General features: G+C 42.0%; 1 protein-coding gene across 4 annotated transcripts in view; it reads left to right on the top strand.

Annotated features, from left to right (window-relative positions):
- The first annotated feature begins 9361 nt into the window (after positions 1-9361).
- EPG5 (ectopic P-granules 5 autophagy tethering factor) overlaps positions 9362-20030 on the top strand; it is a 125244-nt gene continuing 114575 nt past the window's right edge. For 3 of the 4 annotated variants that reach the window (XM_082852686.1, XM_082852689.1, XM_082852688.1), the window contains exon 1: positions 9362-9514. In XM_082852686.1, coding sequence (XP_082708812.1) covers positions 9404-9514 — 111 coding nt within the window. In that variant the 5' untranslated portion in view covers positions 9362-9403. The remainder of the gene's footprint in view (positions 9515-20030) is intronic. The other variant, XM_082852687.1, reaches the window with a different exon arrangement.

The following is a 20030-nucleotide window of genomic DNA, read 5'->3' on the forward strand; positions in this document are numbered from 1 at the left end:
GGGATGATGTTACTGGCCAAGGCTCTGCTGGCAAAAAAAAAGGAGAGTCTCTTCTTGGAATCAATTCCATTAGAGATGAATCTCTGCTCCTTCCAGAGTGGAAGGAGTTCAGTGGAATCAGCTTGCCACCAAGGGGCCAGTTGATCTCCTTGGGGGACAATAGCATATTTAGGGCCCAGCTTCAGCCTCTGGGGATAACTGGTCAGACGCCAAGCTGTGGAGGCCCCTGTAGAGTCTCCATCCCTGCCACCATGGCTACTCTGTTCATGAGTCCATAGAGTAAGCATTGGGTGACCTAGGACAGAGGCTGGCTGGAAGCCACTGGACGTGTCATCCGAGCCACCTGGTTGTTCTGCATCTCCTCTTTGATGGGTACTCTCTTGCAGGCACTGATGTAAGACACATACATTTACACATTTTGTTGCCCATTCCATTATCTTCAGTCTTCTAATCTTGTTCCCAGATCAACTAGTCAAGTCATGCACCACTGCCCAGGAGTCTATGAATATACTTACCTTGGGCTACAGCTCCCTTCACGCCAAGGTGATGACCAGCTGTGTTACTTGATATGCTATCCACGGGGAGTATTTTTCTTCACCATGGGTTTTCACAGTCACTTCTAAGTGGGGTGGTAGTGTGGCAGCAACCTACATAAAGACTAACAAAAATTAACATAGAACTGACCTATTTTTGAATCAGATCTGAATTTTTTTGCTCTTCTCCACCAACTGGGTTGAAGCAAACTTCCTCTGAGGCCACAGGTCTGAGCTGAAGGAGAGGCATAGGTGCAATGAGGGAGGTGAGGGAGATGTCTGCATTGCCTTTCTGTGTGACGTATTTGGCTCTCTGGCTTTGCCCCATTTTTTCCAGAATGTACCAATTCCATTGTATGATGGATCGCTGATGTGCCTGCCTGACTCAGGGGGTCTGAAGAAAGCTAAAATAGTTTAATAGTAACATTGTCTTTTGTTCATGTTTCCTTTATAATTTTACAAAATGTATCTCTTGAAATGCTACCATAGAGGCCTTTTGGCTTTTTTATTAGTCCCTACTGACCTGAGTTCATAATTTTTCCCAGTGTGCCAACAGCAGTCATAACAACCAACCTACCCTATGGCCCTTGTAACTACCTTTGACCCCATATCTCTCAAATTTACCTTAATTCATCCTAATTCACCACAGATGAGGCCTCCAATAATTGTGATGCTTCGGCTCAGAGGTTATCACCATTCTACTTCCACAAGTGGTGAGATCCTTGTTGCCATCTGGCTGGGAAGGGCTCTAATTCTAAAATCCCATCCTGACATCTGAATACCCTTTCTGATACTGTCGTAGTTTGGGTTTCCCCAGAAGGAGGCCAGAGACAGGGATTTGAGATCAAGTAGTTTATGCAGGAGGTGAACCCAGGAAACACACCAGTAAAATGGGAAGTGAAAAAGGCAAGAGAAGGAAGTGAATAAAGAGTGTGTTATCAAGCCAGTTGCCATAGTGGGGAAATGAGCTGAAACCCACTGGGTACTCTAGGAAATAGCACCGAACATGTATCTCAGAGTTATTCCACTGAGAGGTGAGAGAGCTGGGTATTTGTATTAGTTGGCTGAAATTGCTATAATAAAGTACCACAGACTGAGTGGCTCAAATAACAAAAATGTATTGTCTCACAGCTATGGAGGCCAGAAGGCAAGAGTCAAGGTGCCAGCCTGGTTGATTCCTTCTGAGGGCTGTGAAGGAAGGAGGTGTTCCAGGCCTCTCTCCTTGTCTTGTAGATGTGTGTCCCTGTGTCCAAATATCCCCATTTTATAAGGGGGCCAATCATATTGGGTGAGGGCCCACCCTTATGACCTCATTTTAACTTAATTACCTCTGTAAACATCCTATCTCCAAATAGGGTCACATTCTGAATTACTGGGCCTTAGGACTTCAACATGTGGGTCACATTCTGAATTACTGGGCCTTAGGACTTCAACATGTGAATTTTGGGGATATAATTCAATCTGTGTCTTTATATGCCAATTTATGTATATGTTCCTGGTTGAGGGTTGCTTTTGGTTTAGGAAAATATGTTATTTCCCTGGTACTTTCAGCCTGTCATACATGTGGTTAAAGGGATGTCTGAGGCAAAGAGGTGATAGTAGTTGGAATTTGGGTCTGCATACTCAGAAATGTTAAGTGCCAAGGGGATTTGAATGGGACATCTGCAGTGTCTGATACTTTGGGGGTGCAAGTAACTGTTTCTATGACTTATTTAAATTTTTTTTTTTTTTTTTTAGTGAGGAAGATTATGAGAGGGTAACTAATAGAGAAAAAGATGTTTTATATATTTTGCTTCCTGTGGAAGCAAATATCTGTTAACAGAAGAGACCTCATCTATACAAGAGTCTTTTTTTTTTTTTTTTGCTGCACGCGGGCCTCTCACTGTTGTGGCCTCTCCCATTGCGGAGCACAGGCTCTGGACGTGCAGGCCCAGCGGCCATGGCTCACGGGCCCAGCCGCTCAGCGGCACGTGGGATCTTCCCACACCGGGGCACGAACCCGCATCCCCTGCATCGGCAGGCAGACCCCCAACCACTGCGCCACCAGGGAAGCCCATATACAAGAGTCTTTTTAAAAAATGTGGCTGGGAAAAAAAGATGTGGCTGGATAGTTTTGGTATTTATTTGCACTGCTGGCTAATTGTCTCAAAAAACTGAAATAATTTAGAAGTAACATGATTTATTTATTTCTTTAATTAATTTTTAATTATTTAATTTTTAAAAATTTTATTTATTTTTGGCTGTGTTGGGTCTTCGTTGCTGTGCAGGCTTTAGCTGTGGCGAGCAGGGGCTACTCTTTGTTGCAGTGAGTGGGCTTCTCATTGAGGTGGCTTCTCTTGCTGTGGAGCATGGGCTGTAGGCGCACGGGCTTCAGTAGTTCTGCCTCGCTGGCTCTAGAGCGCAGGCTCAGTAGTTGTTGCGCATGGGCTTAGTTGGTCCACGGCATATGGGCTCTTCCCAGACCAGGGATCAAACCCACGTCCCCTGCATTGGAAGGCGGATTCTTATCCACTGTGTCACCAGGGAAGTCCAACATTATTTATTTATAATTAAAAATGCATTTAGTAATCATGAATGATGAAATAATTAATGTTTTGTACAGAGTGACATACAGGAAGTAATTGTTTTAGAAAGAACCACTTCTCTGAAATCTTGTCAGAGGAGGGTTCACCAATAGAGAATTGCCACCAGATGGCAACAGAGACTCTGGAATCTAATTTTGTAAGTAAGTTTAAGAAAGGTTTACCCAAGGGGTTTTCACCCCTGTTATGGCAAACACTGTTCTAGATCTGGCTGATTTAGGAATGACAGTCATATTAAATTTTGGAATGCCATAATATAATACGTGAATTATACTCCTTTTATGAATGCCTGGTTCTTGTTTTTAATTGATTTTTCTTAGGAGATGAAAAATTATTTTAAATTCTTAACACTGCAGTGAAAATTAATAACCCATTGGAGGGAAATTTGATAAATATTTATTAAAATTTTAAATGAGAATGTCTTTCTGATCAGCAATTTCTCATCTAGGCATCCATCTTATGGACGTACTGATGCACAAAAACATGTAAGTATGGTCACTTGTAAGCATTGTTTTCAAATAGTGAAAAATTGGAAAAAATTTATTGGCCTCAGAAGTCTGTTTAAATAAAGTTATGGAATATTTAATTAATTAAGGGAAAAATGAAGTTAGAGTTATCTGTCTTTACAAGGAACTATCTCCAAGATTTTACGAATTACAAGGTCACAGGCAGGGACTTCCCTGGTGGCGCAATGGTTAAGAATCCGCCTGCCAATGCAGGGGACACAGGTTTGAGCCCTGGTCTGGGAAGATCCCACATGCTGCCGAGCAACAAAGCCTGTGTACCCTAACTATTGAGCCCACACACCAAAACTACTGGGCCTGCACGCCTAGAGCCCGTGTTCTGCAACAAGAGAAGCCACTGCAATGAGAAGACTGTGCACTGCAACGAAGAGTAGCCCCCGCTTGCTGTAACAAGACAAAGCCCACGTGCAGCAATGAAGACCCAACGCAGCAAAATAAATAAATTAATTTTAAAAAACAGGACACAGGCAATCTATACCTAGACACTGAGTATGTAAGAGTGTGATATTTGTACATGGGTAGGAAAAGTCTGAAAGGGTGCACACTGAACTGTTAACAATGGCTAACCGTAGGGAGAGGAGTTTTAACTTTTTATCATGTGTACTTCTATGTTGTTTGCAGACACACTTAAGAATATTATAAAAGTATCATAGAAATGTTTGAAGGAAAGAAAAATTATGTAAACCAAATCCCCAAAAGTCGGCACTGTGATTTTTATGAATAATCCAGTAACTTTTAAAAAAAATATTTATTTATTTAGCTGCGTCAGGTCTTAGTTGCGGCACGCAGGATCGTTTGTTGGGGCGTGTGGGCTTCTCTCTAGTTGTGGTGTGCAGGCTCCAGAGCGCATGGGCTCAGTAGTTGTGGCGCGTGGGCTCTAGAGTGCATGGGCTTAGTTGCCCTGCAGCATATGGGATCTTAGTGCCCCGACCAGGGATCAAATTCCACGTCCGCTGCATTGGAAGGTGGATTCTTAACCATTGGACCACCAGGGAAGTCCCAATCCACTAACTTTTAGATGAAATATTTCTGATATTCATCTTGGCCCCAGTGTATGAGTATAAAGTATTGTAAACATGGAGAAAGCAAGCATGGGCTTTCTATCTTAAAAGTCCATTTATACTGTACAACTGCATTGGCTCAAATCCTAGCTCCACCATTTACTGTCTGTGTGAGCTTAGGCAAATAATTCAACCTCTCTGAGTCTTTGTCCTGGTCTGTAATATGAGAACAATGAAATTATTGACCTTGTAGGGTTGTTATGAGAATCAAATTAGTCATTATGTGAAAAGTACTCAGAACGGTTTTTGGCTGATAGTGAGGGCTCAGGAAATGCTGACTATTACTGCCCAGGGCTCAGTAGTAGCAAACCCTTCACTGTTAATTAGCCAGTGATTAACCCTGCTTGCTGACACTGTGAATTTTTTTAGAGTTTCTGCAGATAGAATTTATGTATAGAAAAGACATCTGTCATTACTTTGTTTTTTTGGAATTAATCTTTTGAATTAATTATTTTAAAATTAATCTTCAATTTATTAAATTCACACACATTTTAAAATTTAGTTTTCTTAAATCTTCAAGTTATCTTTATAAATCTCAACATTCTATTTATAAATTTAAATAACCACTTTCGAGGGGGATCTTTAACATTTGGTCAACTCAAATTCAATAGACCAAACCTCCTTAAACAATTGATTCCATTTACAACTTAAATTCCATCAAATGTTTTAAACTACAGTATTAAATTTAATATATTTAAATTTCTTCTTTTGACCAAACTGAACAATAAACCTAACTATTTACACTATTCTGCTAAGGTCTAACAATTTCAGTTTATAAAGTATGCCTCCTTTTCCCCATAGGCTGTGATATTTATTGCAACGTATCTATCCATTGTGTCTGCATCTCAACTAAGCTGTAAACCATGGGAAGTGGAGGTAGGGCCAATTCTGTTTTGCTAAGTAGTGACTGGCACATGAAGAACTCTGAAGGCCAAAAAGGATTTGAATTGGTAGAGGCCAGAGAGTATTCCAGACTGGGAAAAATACCAGCAAAAGTTATGGATAGTAATGGTGGTATAAAGACTTTGTTCATATTTGCCAAGTCTTGCTCATGATAATCTTATATACATTTATATGCACACACATACCAGGGTATACAAAATGCAGGTACATTCTGAGTGAAATCGAGGAGGACCCTGTGGGGTTTTCCTGGGAACAGAACCTCCTCCTTCCCCACTTCCCCAGTGTCTCCTGCCCTTGTTTGTAGAAAAACTTTAGCCTCCTAAGCCTTCCCTGAGTTTCAAAGAGCAAATTTAATCAGAGAAGTGAAAAACTGTAAAAACAAAGGAAAGCAGTCTAGCAAGACAAGGCTGAGGCCATATCCTTGAGTTGTTTTACAGACACTAAAACCCCCACCAGATGGAAGATGGTGACTGCATGTTGACCACCAGCATGGAGACCCCAGACCAGCTGGAACCAGAAAACTGATAATTAAGATGCCTGAAACAACATCACCTTGTTACCTCACCAGCAACCAATCAGATAACTGAGCATGTACTGATCATGTACCCTCACACTGTTTTCAAAAACCCTCCCCTAGGACTTCCCTGGTGGCACAGTGGTTAGGAATCTGCCTGCCAGTGCAGGGGACAGGGGTTCAAGCCCTGGTTTGGGAAGATCCCACATGCTGCGGAGCAACTAAGCCTCTGTGCTACAACTACTGAACCTGTGCTCTAAGCCCGCGAGCCACAACTACTGAAGCCTGCACACCTACAGCCCATGCTCCACAACAAGAGAAGCCACCTCAGTGAGAAGCCTGTGCACTGCAACCAAGAGTAGCCCTGCTTGCCACAACTATAGAGAGCCTGCGTGCAGCAACGAAGACCCAACACAGCCAAAATAAATAAATAAGTAAAATAAATTTATTTAAAAGAAAACCCCTCCCCTAAAAGTCATTGGGGATTTTGGGTCTTTTGAGCATGAGATGCCTGTTCTCCTTGTTTGGCCCTGCAATAAACACTGTACCTACCTTCACCACAACTGGGTGTCAGTAGATTGGCTTTGCTGTGTGTTGGGTGAGCAGACCCAAGTTTGGTTCAGTAACTTGAGTAGCTGGATAACTATTTTGTTGTTGTTGAGGATTTGGGATCAAAATACGTGAAACTGTGTTACTGGAAAACTGGGTTTGCCTCTTGGTGGGTGTTGCGCCAAAAGACACAACCAAGCCAGAGATCGGGAGACAGAAGGATTTATTACTTGCAGCCAGTAAGGAGAACACTGGGGAACTTTCTCAAAGCAGTGTCTCCCCAAACAGCAAAACTGGGGAAATTTTAAGCTAAGGGATATTCATGAAGGGGCTTGAGAAGAGGAGAATTCAACATTAAATTGGGGCAAAAGTAAACAGATTCCAAGCTTTAGGTGACTGAAGTCAGAAGGGTCAGAAAAGGTCAACATCATCATCACTTAGGTTCCAGTTGATCTGGTGGTTGAGCGCTGGGGCCTGGGTTGGGGAGTGTTTAAATTCTGCAAAACAGCTGAAGAAAGTGCTTCAGGCTAATCTTTACCTTTGAAACAGAACTGGGAGTCTTTACAGCTGATTTGTTACCTGTGCTATTGTTACTTTTCTTGCCTGGTAACAGTCCTTTGTTCCTTTGTTCCCTTAGGTCATTACTACTGAGACCTGTTCAAAGGCAAGCTCTGTGGCCAGGCTTACATTACAAAATGGGTTAGGCCTAAAATGGCTTCTCTAAATAACATGAATAAAGTATAATGCTGATTAAGTTACCCCCTCACCTTCCCCCCCCCCAAAAAAAAGAAGTTGATATAAAAGTTTAAAAAAATTAAATGGCTCTCTTATGTCAAGTAAGCCATGCCTGGTTCTCTTTCTCTGGGGGATGCCCCTACTCTATCTGCTTACAACTGTATATTTTTTTCCTGGATTTTTATCTCTGATAAAAGATTTTATGATATCTACAAGCCAATCTTCTCAAACCTCCATCAGTCTAGGTCACTGACTGACTTTTTAGGAATAGAGATTAAAGGTATCGTTTCCTCACCCCCTGAAACGCTAATTGATATCAACATAATGCCATCAAAATGGCCTTTTGCGGGGAAGTTAAATGTACTTCTAAACTAAATCATGCAATTCTGTGGGTATGCACTTCGTGAGCTTTAAATAATGACAAACCTTTATTTTGAGCAGTGTCAGAATTGGAGTTATAGGTGCATTCATGAAAGAAGCATGATTATAGACATCATCAGTTAAAAATATATTGTATGAACGCTGGACATCTATACATAAGGACACAGGAGATTTTTAGAAAGAAGTAGTTTTCTGCAATTATCTTATTTCCTTAAGATTGAAGAATATAAATATATGCCTACCCATAATTGAGACTTCCAGAATGCAGTTATTTCCCCAGGCTATGTCTCCCTTGCATCATTTTTACCATATATTCTTTTATTTTTATTTTTTTACATCTTTATTGGAGTATAATTGCTTTACAATGGTGTGTTAGTTTCTGCTTTATAACAAAGTGAGTCAGTTATACATATACATATGTTCCCATATCTCTTCCCTCTTACGTCTCCCTTCCTCCCTACAACTGTATTTTATATGCTCAGTTAGCTCATAAATAAGACACTGTGAAGACTCCATCTCTGAAGTCCTTTCCATTTTTCATGCCTTATTCTTGGATAGTCTCCCCACTGGCCCCCCTCCATCTCAACTATTTTATCCCACCATCAGACAAAACTCACATACATTTGATTCATCAAAAATTTATTGAGCCTACCACTTACAGGCTAGTGTTCTAGAAAGCTCTTGGGATGCCTCAGGGAACAAAACAAAGACCCCTGCCCTTAAGGATCTTACATTCTAGCCAGGTTGACAGACACAAACATAAAAGCAAATTATAATAGTATTTTAAGAGGTACTAAGTGCTTTGGAAAAAAAATTGTAGAGCTGGGAAAGGGAGAAGGAGCCAAGTTTTCACATCTGGAATTTTTAAATGAAGGTGTGTAAAATCTACATGAAAAATACTTTTATGGGTCTTGTCTTTTTGATTTTTTTGTCTGCCCTCTTGGGCGCAGATGTCTCTTTGCTGCCTGGGAATTTGGACAGTATGAAAATAACTACCATTTACAGATACGCTCGCGGCTACCAGGCACCTTTGACGATTAGTCCATTTAATCTTCACTATACTGGAAAAGGCAAGTATCATCTTTCCCCTTTACACAGGATGAAACTGAAGCGCACAACTGGATAGGCATCAAAGCTCTCGAGTGCAAAACAGAGATTTAGGTTGACTGGTCCTGGTTATCTAAGGGTCAAAACAAGACTGACAAGCACTCTCCCCGGACTCCTTTAAGTCCACGTGGGTGAGGTGTGCGAGAGCTCCCGGAGCCTAGACCGAGTGCGGCTCGGCGGAGCCAGCGAGAAGGACGTGATCTCAGTTCGGGAAGTAACGCCGGGACCCAAGACGACTCCAAGCCATTGGCGAGCGTGGCCGGAGCCAGGCGCGCTTGCCGGGGTCAGGGGGTGGGGCCTGGACGTAAGGGGGCGGGGCCACCATCCTCCAGTGAAAAGGGCTCCCGGAGTGGTTTGTCCTACTTTGCTGCCGGTAGAGGCTCCGAGTTGCCGCCCCTCCCCCGGGAGTGGTGGAGATTCGATCACGTGACAGCCCGGAGGCCGGAACTGGGAAGGTTGTGGAAAGCGCAGAGTTCTGACAAAAACAAGTGGCGACGTTGCCATCGCAGGGTCTATGGCCGAGGCGGTGAGGCCCCCGCGCCGGGCCAGGGCCAAGGCCAAGGCCAGCCGGACTAAGACCAAGGTGAGGGAACCCGACCATCCCATCCTCGCCAGGCCCTGGCAGGTGCGCTGTCTTTTTTCTTCTCTTCGGCTTCTCCAGCCCACTCTGAGCCCTCCGTCCCCTGAGCCCTTCTCATCCTCTGTCCCCACCTCCCCGTATTTGATCCCCCCACCCATTGACACCAGACTTGTTCCTCTGTGCCTCCTTCACGTTCCTCTGCCGGACTTTGTCAGGAGCCCTTTTTTTTTTCTTTTTCCTCCTGTGACCTCACTAGGCTCTTCCTTTTCTGCTCCTTTCTTGACTTTCCTCACCCGGGTCTAGATTCCTATCGTGAAGCAGCTTTCCTCTTCCCAGTCTCATCTTTAACTCTCTTTTTCTCCTTTATAATCTGTGAACATTTTCAGTCCCTCTTCCCATAAAGAGGGAAGGGACCCCTCCTCCACTCAAGAATGTATCCTTTGGAAGAGCTTTGCAGATAGAGACAGAAAGTAGGCTGTGGTGATGTGCCTTTTCAGTTTAAAAATTCAAGATGACAGTGGTGCTGCTGCTGTTTATTTCTCATTATCCTGGTTGTTTATGATGGGGCACGAATGACCAGAAATTAAACCAGAGCGGGACTCATACAGCAGGGACAGATGTGAATTTTCTGGGTTTCCTGGATTATACTAACGTGTGGTGTTGGTGTGATTTAAAGTTGATTTGTCTTGTTTGCAGGCGCAGTCTGGGCTTTCATTTCGTACCCATATGTTTTCTGAAATGACATTTATTTTACAGTGAACAGATTAAATGCTGCCCATGGATAGCTGGACATATATAATTTTGGCTTACCTGAACTGAATTTATATTAAGGAAATAATGAAGGTGGTATTAAAAAGGAAATTTCCTTTCCTACAAGTAGGTGATGTTCCAGAGCAGATGTAACTTAAAAATGATACGAAAATAGGATTTTCTCATGAGAACAAGATTTTAGCAGGAGACTGGTGTTCAAAGCTACCATATTTAATAAGCTGTAAATGACTTATGTAGATCCCTTTCATTATGGTGCCTTAAAAAAAACAACTGTAGTGGAGTTATGTGCATCAGTGTACCCAGGTCTGTGAGGAATTACTCTGGGGAGAAAGCCATTTTGCTACTAATTTCAGAAACATTTTTTTTTTTTTTTTTGCCGTACGCGGGCCTCTCACTGTTGTGGCCTCTCCCGTTGCGGAGCACAGGCTCCGGACGCGCAGGCTCAGAAGCCATGGCTCACGGGCCCAGCCGCTCCGCAGCACGTGGGATCTTCCCGGACCAGGGCACGAACCCGTGTCCCCTGCATCGGCAGGCGGACTCTCAACCACTGTGCCACCAGGGAAGCCCCAGAAACATTTTTAAGAGAAGTAATTTTGCATTGTATTGGGCTGGTAAAGGACTATCTAAGTAGAGGAGGAAGTAAAAAGCCATTGGTCAGCCATGCATAAGGTCCCTGAACCTAGAATACAGTAGTGTATAACATGTAAACATCCATCTGTAGAGAGCAGAATCTTAATTCTCAATCTGTAGGGTTTTTTTTTTCAAAATGAATGATGAAACTAAAGCCTAGATAAGTTAAATGATAAGCCAGAAGTCATGCAGTTAGTAAGAGACTCAAGTTAAAGCCCAAAATCGTAATTCTCGGTCCAGTAGCTTAATAATTGTTCTACATATCTATGTGTATCTACAGATAGAATGTTATAAATACTTAAAAATGGTCAGTTAAGAGGATTCTCTGTTATTATTATTATTTTTTAAAATAAATTTATTTATTTATTTATTTTTGGCTGTGTTGGGTCTTCGTTTCTGTGTGAGGGCTTTCTCTAGTTGCGGCGAGCGGGGGGCCACTCTTCATCATGGTGCGAGGGCCTCTCACTGTCGCGGCCTTCTCTTGTTGCGGAGCACAGGCTCCAGTCGCGCAGGCTCAGTAGCTGTGGCGCACGGGCTTAGTTGCTCCGCGGCATGTGGGATCATCCCAGACCAGAGCTCGAACCCGTGTCCCCTGCATTGGCAGGCAGATTCTCAACCACTGTGCCACCAGGGAGGCTCTGTTATTTTGTTTAGAACAGATTTTCTAAAATAAAAAATTAAAAATCAAACTTAAATCCATCATGAAAAGCCAATTGCTCGGGCTTCCCTGGTGGCGCAGTGGCCGAGAGTCCGCCTGCCGATGCAGTGGACGCGAGTTCGTGCCCTGGTCCGGGAAGGTCCCACCTGCAGCAGAGCGGCTGGGCCCATGAGCCATGGCCGCTGAGCCTGCGCGTCCAGAGCCTGTGCTCCTCAACGGGAGAGGCCACAACAGTGAGAGGCCCACATACCGCAAAAAAAACAAACAACAACAACAACAAAAAACCCAATTGCTCATTTTATTTTTTTTAAAGATTTATTTATTATTTATTTATTTTTTGGCTGTGTCAGGTCTTAGTTGCGACACGTGGGATCTTTGCTGAGGTGTGTGGGATCTTTTCATTGTGGCGTGCAGGCTTCTCCCTAGTTGTGGCATGTGGGTTTTCTCTCTTCTAGTTGTGGTTGTGGTGCACAGGCTCCAGGGTGCCTGGGCTCTAGTTGACGCCTGCGAGCTCAGTAGTTGTGGCGCACAGGCTTAGTTGCCCCGTGGCATGTGGGATCTTAGTTCCTTGACCAGGGATGGAATCCGCATCCCCTGTATTGTAAGGCAGATTCTTTACCACTGCGCCACCAGGGAAGTCCCCAATTGCTCATTTTATTGACACATTGTGGGCAACCTCCCTACACATAAATTTATTTTTTATCTTTTAAAATTTATAAAGAGGCTTTAATTCCAGAGGTATTTGATCAAACCAGAAATCCTTGACATACTTTTAGTCACCTTTCAAATCTAGTCAGTCACTAAGGCTTGCCAATTGTATTTTGTAACTATTCTCTTGATTCTGCCCATTTCTCTCCATCCTGACTAACTCAACCATCCTCCAAGGAAGATTTCTTGGATTTTTGCTAAAATGGCCTTTCCAAGTTCATTCTTGCTGCCCATTCTCTAAACTAAAGCTGGATTGATATTTTTATAAACAAACCCCCAAAATGATTGCTCTCCTATTTAAGGCCTTTCAAAGATTTCCCATTGCCCAGAGTCCAAGAGTCCAAAGTATGGACTCAAGGCCCTAAACTATCTGGATTCTGTCTTTCTCCTCAGCCTCTGGTCTTCACTACTATCTCTTTTGATTCTCAACTGTATATGGCCTTTCCTGCTTTAGGGCCTTTGCTCATGCTCTTTACTCTGCGCTGACACCTCTTCCTGTCCCTCTTCACCTGCTCATTCATGAGGTCTCTGCTTAAACCTCATCACCCTCATCACCCACATTACCACCGCCCCCAGCCCCCACTAGTAGCGCTCTGCACCCCTTTGTGTCACTCATCTCACTTGCAGTTAGTTTGTTAACATCTCTCTTCTCCCTTAGACTGTGAACTCAGTGAGGGAGGGACCTGTCTTTTTCCTAATACCCTTTACAGCCCTTGTAGGCATTTGCTAATGTTTGTTGAATGAAGGAAAAAATACCGGTATTGAAGAATATTTCCAAGCTTTGTCACTCAGAAGAATTTACTCTGGTAAATTTCCTCTAAATAGTATGAGAAAACAAATGGAAAAAGTCCACGACATCAGCAAGGCCCTCATACTTGTCAGTTTAGAAAATTGATTCTTCTCTTAGAGTAAATAGATTTATTACTTAGTGCTGGTTATGGTTTGGTTATGATCATGAAGTCCTACATTAATGAAACCTTTACCATTGTGGTGTAATTTGGTTACTGTTAATGGAACCATAAAGTAGTTCCAAGGCTCATTTCAGGAAGTGAGGGGTGTCATGTGCTTTTGCCTTTCGATAGTTTGACCCAGCAGCTGACCTATATTCCTTAATGTTAATCATTTGGAAGATGAGCTCACGTTGCTAGTTGTTGGTTATCTGGTGCTTATCACTTGATACTGAGAGATAGTCCTGATTAGTTTCACCCACCTTGGAGGACCCTGACTTCATTGATCATGGTAGATTATGGGTTAAGAACAGTAGATTTTTAGATTGGATTTACTCTGCAGAAGCAGTATATTTTATAGTCGTGGATAGTTTTTCTGCAGTTAATACTAAATTCTGAATGCCGACAACTCATTAATAGTAAGAGCATATTGTAATTGCTAAGGATAGACTGAGATGTGTCCCAGAAAACTGATAACAGAAACCGAGACCTTTAAATCCCCATCGCCTCTTGCTTCTTGGCCTAGATGATTTCTACCTCTTAGTCCCTCCTTCCCATGAGTGATTATAAGAGTGAAGTTGGGGGATGTTCTATATTATTTAGCTCCTGTTGTGCCTCCTAAGATCCATTTATTTGTTGAATAAACACTCATCGATCACCCACTATGTCCCAGAAACTGTTCTAAGCACTTGGGATGTAAACAGAGGAAAAATAAAAAATAAAAAAAAGAACCTGGCCTTAACGTAGCTTGCATTCTAGAAGGAGAAGACAAACAGAAAACTCCATAAAAAAAATAAATAAAATGTATAACATATTAGAAGATGACAAGTGCTATGAAAAAAGGAAAAGAGGAACAGGGTAAGGAGCTGAGTACTGGTGATTAGGATGGGTTGTGATTTTTTTTTAAAATAAGTTTATTTATTTATTTTTGGCTGTGTTGGGTCTTTGTTGCTGCGCACGGGCTTTCTCTAGTTGTGGCGAGTGGGGGCTACTCTTCGTTGTGGTGCATGGGCTTCTCATTGCGGTGGCTTCTCTTGTTGCGGAGCACGGGCTCTAGTCGCGCAGACTTCAGTAGTTGTGGCTCGTGGGCTCTAGAGCGCAGGCTCAGTAGTTGTGGTGCACGGGCTTAGTTGCTCCGTGGCATGTGGGATCTTCCCGGGCCAGGGCTTGAACCCGTGTCCCCTGCATTGGCAGGTGGGTTCTTAGCCACTGGGCCACCAGGAAGTCCGGGTTGTGATTTTTATATAGGCAGTCAAGGTAGTCCTTACTGAAAGTGAAATTTAAGTAAAGACATGAGAGAGATGAGGGAGTTAGCCATTTGGATCTTGGGAACACCTGGGGCAAATGCTTTAAGGCAGTAGCATTGTCGTTAGGGTGGAATGCATGAGGGGAGAGTATTTGGGAGAGTATTTGAAGTCAGGAAGGTGACACAGGGCCAGGTCGTGTAGGGCCTTGTAGGCCATTGTAAGGATTCGTACTTTGAGTGAAATATGGAATCACCTCAGGGTTTCAAGCCGAGGAGTGATATGATCTAAGTTGTTTTAAAGGGTCACTGTGAACAGAGTGACTGAGAACAGACTGTAAGGGAGCAAGAGTACGAGCAGAGAGACCTTCTAAGAGATTTTTGCTGTGATCCAGGCAGGAGGGGATGGTGGCCTGGACCAGAGTTGTAAAGCAGAGGTGGTGAAGATCTAGCCAAGACCATTTGTTGGTGGTTTGGTTGGGATATGAGAAAACAGTCAGGGGTGACTCTGAGAGGGAGGAGGCAGTGAGTAGGACAGCTTTTGGGGGCAGATCAGGAGTTCAGTTTAGGACATGCTAATTTTGAAATAAATGTCAGACATCCAAACGGATTGGATATGTGGATCTAGAGTTTGGGAGAGAGAAAAGATTTGGGGTCATCAGCATATAGGTAGTTATTTAAAACCAGAGACCAAACTAGGTTACCTTAGGAACAGGTGACAAGAACAGGACCCAAGGGCACTCCAGTTTTGCGGGGAGAGGCGCAGGAATCAACAAAGGAGCGTGAGGAGTGACCGGTGAGGTAGGATATGTTTGGGGTCCTAGAAGCTGAGAGAAAAAAGCATATGAAAGGAAGAGGAAGAGATGAAGCATGGAAAGTGCTGCTGATACGTGAAGCAAGATTGTTAAGAGCAACACAAAAGAAGTGGCAGCCAGGAGGAGATGTTGTGTTCTCAGCGAAATGTATAATCCCCATCCTTCTCCTTTTTACTTGTAAAGCATTCATGTACCTCCCAAGGAGTGTGGGTAAAATTGCCCTGAGAGCTCTTGAGCTGATAGTTGGACTCATGTGTCCAAGCCCTTTTTATCTGTTCTGTGCCAGGCATTGTGCTAAGTGCTGTGGATACAGACATTCATGATAAACAGACCCTGCATTTAAAGTAATCCCATGGCCAAGGAGCTTTCCTGTTTGGTTCACTTCATGTACCCCATGTACTAGAACTATGCCTAACATACAGTAGTAGTTACCTAATAAATACTTTCAGAATAATGAAAAAAAATAAAGTAATCCCACAAAAGTATTCTATGTAGTGTGTAAAACTGAACCTTTATCATTTATGAAGTAGCTCATTAATATTTTTAAGGATGGAAAGGAGTTGTAATATTTTTACTTAGTACAGTTTAAAGAGGAAGAACTGCAAGTGATGAATGGAAAGTGACCACTTATTTTCCAAACTTAAAAAGAAAACAAAACTTTTTTTCTGATTACAAAAGTGCTCATTGCTTAAAAAAAGTGTGTATGTATGAGTATATACACAGAGAGAGAGAGAAGTATACAACACAGAAATGAAATGCCCTGAATTCCATCTCTTGGAGATAACTGTTAGTAGCAGTTTGTTATGTGCTCTTTAGGTTTTTTCCCCACACATACACCAACACTGTAGGGCATATTTACTGTACTGTATGGTTAAGTAAGTCTTTCTGTGTTTATTAACAACTCTTCTGTTTCTGTATAACTTCTTGATTATTTTTTCTCCTGTGGAATTATTTTAAAATTGGTTCTCTACCTGTACGTAACTTATGTAGAGATCAAAAATAAAGAAATGTTCATCTCTAGGCCATTTTCAGTTGTAAGAAACATGTCTTTTGGTTAAAATAAAATTATGTAAGCACTAATTTTTGCACACACAGCTTGATACACGTGGAGTTCTGTTTGAATTTTATTTTGTGATCTCTAATGATTGTTATATATACAGTAGGTTCTAATCTTTATCTCTGGTTAACTCAAGTAGGCAAAATAATTGGAAGTTGGCTTTCTTTTTTGTTTTTAAATGAAATTTTGTATCTTAAGTGTAAAATTTGATTCAGATTTTAGCATAAAAGTTCAGTTTTCTCTGAATTCATTGGATAGTCCGTTTGCTTTCTGTGAGGCATATAAAAATAAATTGCTGAATGTGCCAGAGCACATTTGTTGGATAATTCAATAATTTCTTCATTTTAGGATGCAAGTACCTAGGAGCTCAGCATACAGTTGGTACTCAGTAAATTCTTGTGAACTATAAGTCATCATTATTGTTTCAAGAAATGTTTATTGAACAAAGTGTTGAAAATCAGAGGCAGATCAGATACAAAAAGGCATAAGATACATTCTCTGGTCTCAAGATATTTGTGGTCATTTGGGGGACACAACATAAAGATAAATAACCATATGTGGTAGCACGTGACCAGGGCCAGATGGCAAGTACACACCTCAGAGTTCAGAGTAAAGCGTGTGCTGTGGAAGGGTTGATGTGGTCATTGAAGATTTTGTCTTGGGACAGGATCATAACTGAGTCATCAGAGGCACTGAGTGCCGAAGTTAAGAGTCAGACTTTCATTAAGTGGAGAGCTGTGGTTGTTTTTGTGGTGTTCAGGGTAGTGTTTTAGGGAGACCAGTCTTATAGTGGTGTTTGGGATGAATTGGTGGTAGGGCAGAGGCTGGAGGCTAGGAGACCTTTCAGGACCTGCTCCCCTATTCTGTGCTTTGGAGAAGTGAATTGAGCCACAGGGAGCTCACCACTGCTTAGAGGCCATGGCGTTGGTGATGAACACAGTGAACCCCTTCTCCCTCCGCATATGCACCCCAGACATCCTGTCCTATCCAGGGATCTGTGAGGGGCAGGGGCAGGCCTTTGCTACCCTCTCAAACAGTTGTGTGTCTCGCAGTTGTTCATCTTTTCCTTCTGCCTTCCTTCTCTGATCTGGCCAGTCCATTCTTTGAATCAAATTACCAGCTTTCCTCTCCTTTCCCCCACCTCCTTTCCTGGGGTAACCCCAGGTTAATTCCTCTTTGGACCTAACTTCTGTAACAACACAGGTGGAGAATTAAACACAGAAGCACTGAGTTCCACCCCCAAGGGAAATAAAACCCAAAGTCTATGTGTTCTTCTCTGGGAGCATTAGGAAGGTTTAAAAAATTCTTTAATTGATTATCTAACCACATTATCTGTTGCTGTTATGGTTGTGATTTTTCCCAGGAAGGTAGATCTGCTGGATGTAGGCCTGCAAGTTTGATAGTAGCAGCTGGAGACTTCATTTTGTTTAGTTGAGGGGAAGAATTTGAAATTGCAAGGGCAGTCATGGAGTAGGGAAAGAGGAAGTGGTTTGGTGGGGTCAGAGTTGGGCAACAACTTCCCTTGGCAAAGGGAAGTTAAAAACTCCTGAGGGACAGGCTGGAGAGGAAGCCTGAGGTGGCTTGTGGGTTGCAGGAGGTGTGTTTATTTACTGTGCCCTTGATCTTGTGGCCCACCTTGGCCTACTTCCAGCTCCCTATCTTCTCTTCCAGTTAACATTTAACACCCCCAGAGGTCTCTTACAGTTTAAGAAAAGACAACTAAAATTTTCTCCCTCTATTTCACATTCCCATCTCTGCTTCCTTACTTTTCATTTATTTCTCAACTCTCTGAGTTTTTAAAATCTTCCATCTTTTCATCTAACAGCTTTATTGAGCTATAATTCACACACTATACTTATTTAAAATGTGTAATACAGTGGTTTTTGGTATGATCCAAGATTGTGTCACCATCACCATGGCTCGGAATGCCAAACTCTTTTGCATAGAGAAGCATCATGTTAGCTTCCCACCAGCAGTGTTTGAGGATACTAATTTTTCTACATCCTTGTCAACACTATTATCTGACTTAAGTAGTTTTAGCGGGTGTGATATGTTACCTCATTGTGATTTTGATTTGCATTTCTGTGATGACTCATAATGTTAAGCATCTTTTTATGTGCCATTTGTATTATCTTTGGAGAAATGTCTGTTCAGATCCTTTGCCCATTTTTAAATTGGATTGTTCATCTTTTTATTCTTGAGTTACAAGTGTTCTTTTTTTTAATTCTGTATATAAGCAAGCCCCTTATATAATAATTGATGTGAAGACATTTTCTTCCATTCTGTAGGGTTGTCTTTCCATTTTCTTGATATTTTGATTTTCAGCAAAAATCTTAAAAATTTTTATGAAGTCCAATTTATCTGCTTTTTTCTTTTGTTGCTGTGCTTTCGGTGTCATGTCTAACAAGGCTTTGCCTAACCCAAGGTCACTAAGATTTACTCCTGTGTTTTTTTTGAAAAGTTTAAAAGGTTTAGATCTTATGTTAGGTCTATGATCCTTTTTGTTAATTTTTGTATATGATATAAGATAGGGGTACAATTTTATTCTTTGGATATCCAGTTGTTTAGCACCATTTGTTGAAGGCTGTTCTTTCCCCATTGAATTGTCATGGCATCCTTGTTGAAAATCAGTTGACCTTAAACATAAGAGTTTATTTCTGCTTTATAACAAAGTGAATCAGTTATACATATACATAGATCCCCATATCTCTTCCCCCTTGTATCTCCCTCCCTCCCGCCCTCCCTATCCCACCCCTCTAGGTGGTCACAAAGCACCAAGCTGATCTCCCTGTGCTATGCGGCTGCTTCCCACTAGCTATCTGTTTTACATTTGGTAGTGTATATATGTCCATGCCACTCTCTCACTTCATGCCAGCTTACCCTTCCCCCTCCCCACATCCTCAAGTCCATTCTCTAGTAGGTCTGCATCTTTATTCCCGTCTTGCCCCTAGGTTCTTTATGACCATTTTTTTTTTGTTTTTTTAGATTCCATATATATGTGTTAGCATACGGTATTTGTTTTTCTGACTTACTTCACTCTGTATGTACAGACTCTAAGAGGGCCATCCACGTCACTACAAATAACTCAATTTCGTTTTTTTTATGGCTGAGTAATATTCCATTGTATATATGTACCACATCTTCTTTATCCATTCATCTGTTGATGGACACTTAGGTTGCTTCCATGTCCTGGCTATTGTAAATAGAGCTGCCGTGAACATTGTGGTACATGATAAAGCAGAAACTAACACACCATTGTAAAGCAATTATACTCCAATAAAGATGTTAAAAAAGAAAAGAACCTAGGGGCAGGACAGGAATAAAGACGGTGATGTAGAGAATGGACTTGTGGATACGGGGCGGGGGAAAGTAAGCTGGGACGAAATGAGAGAGTGGCATGGACATATATACACTACCAAATGTAAAACAGATAGCTATTGGAAGCAGCTGCATAGTGCAGGGAAATCTGCTTGTTGCTTTGTGTCCACCTAGAGGGGTGGGATAGGGAGGGTGGGAGGGAGACGAAAGAGGGAGGCGATATGGGGATATATGTATATGTATAGCTGATTCACTTTGTTTTACAGCAGAAACTAACACACCATTGTAAAGCAATTATACTCCAATAAAGACGTTAAAAAACTCCCAACAACTTGAAAAAAAAAAGACAAGAAATAAAAAATGTTGATTAAAAAAAAGAGTTTATTTCTGGATTCTCAGTTCTGTTTCATTGAT

The sequence above is a fragment of the Leucopleurus acutus genome (assembly GCF_964270905.1).
Source record: "Leucopleurus acutus genome assembly, chromosome: 13".
NCBI lineage: Eukaryota > Metazoa > Chordata > Mammalia > Artiodactyla > Delphinidae > Leucopleurus > Leucopleurus acutus.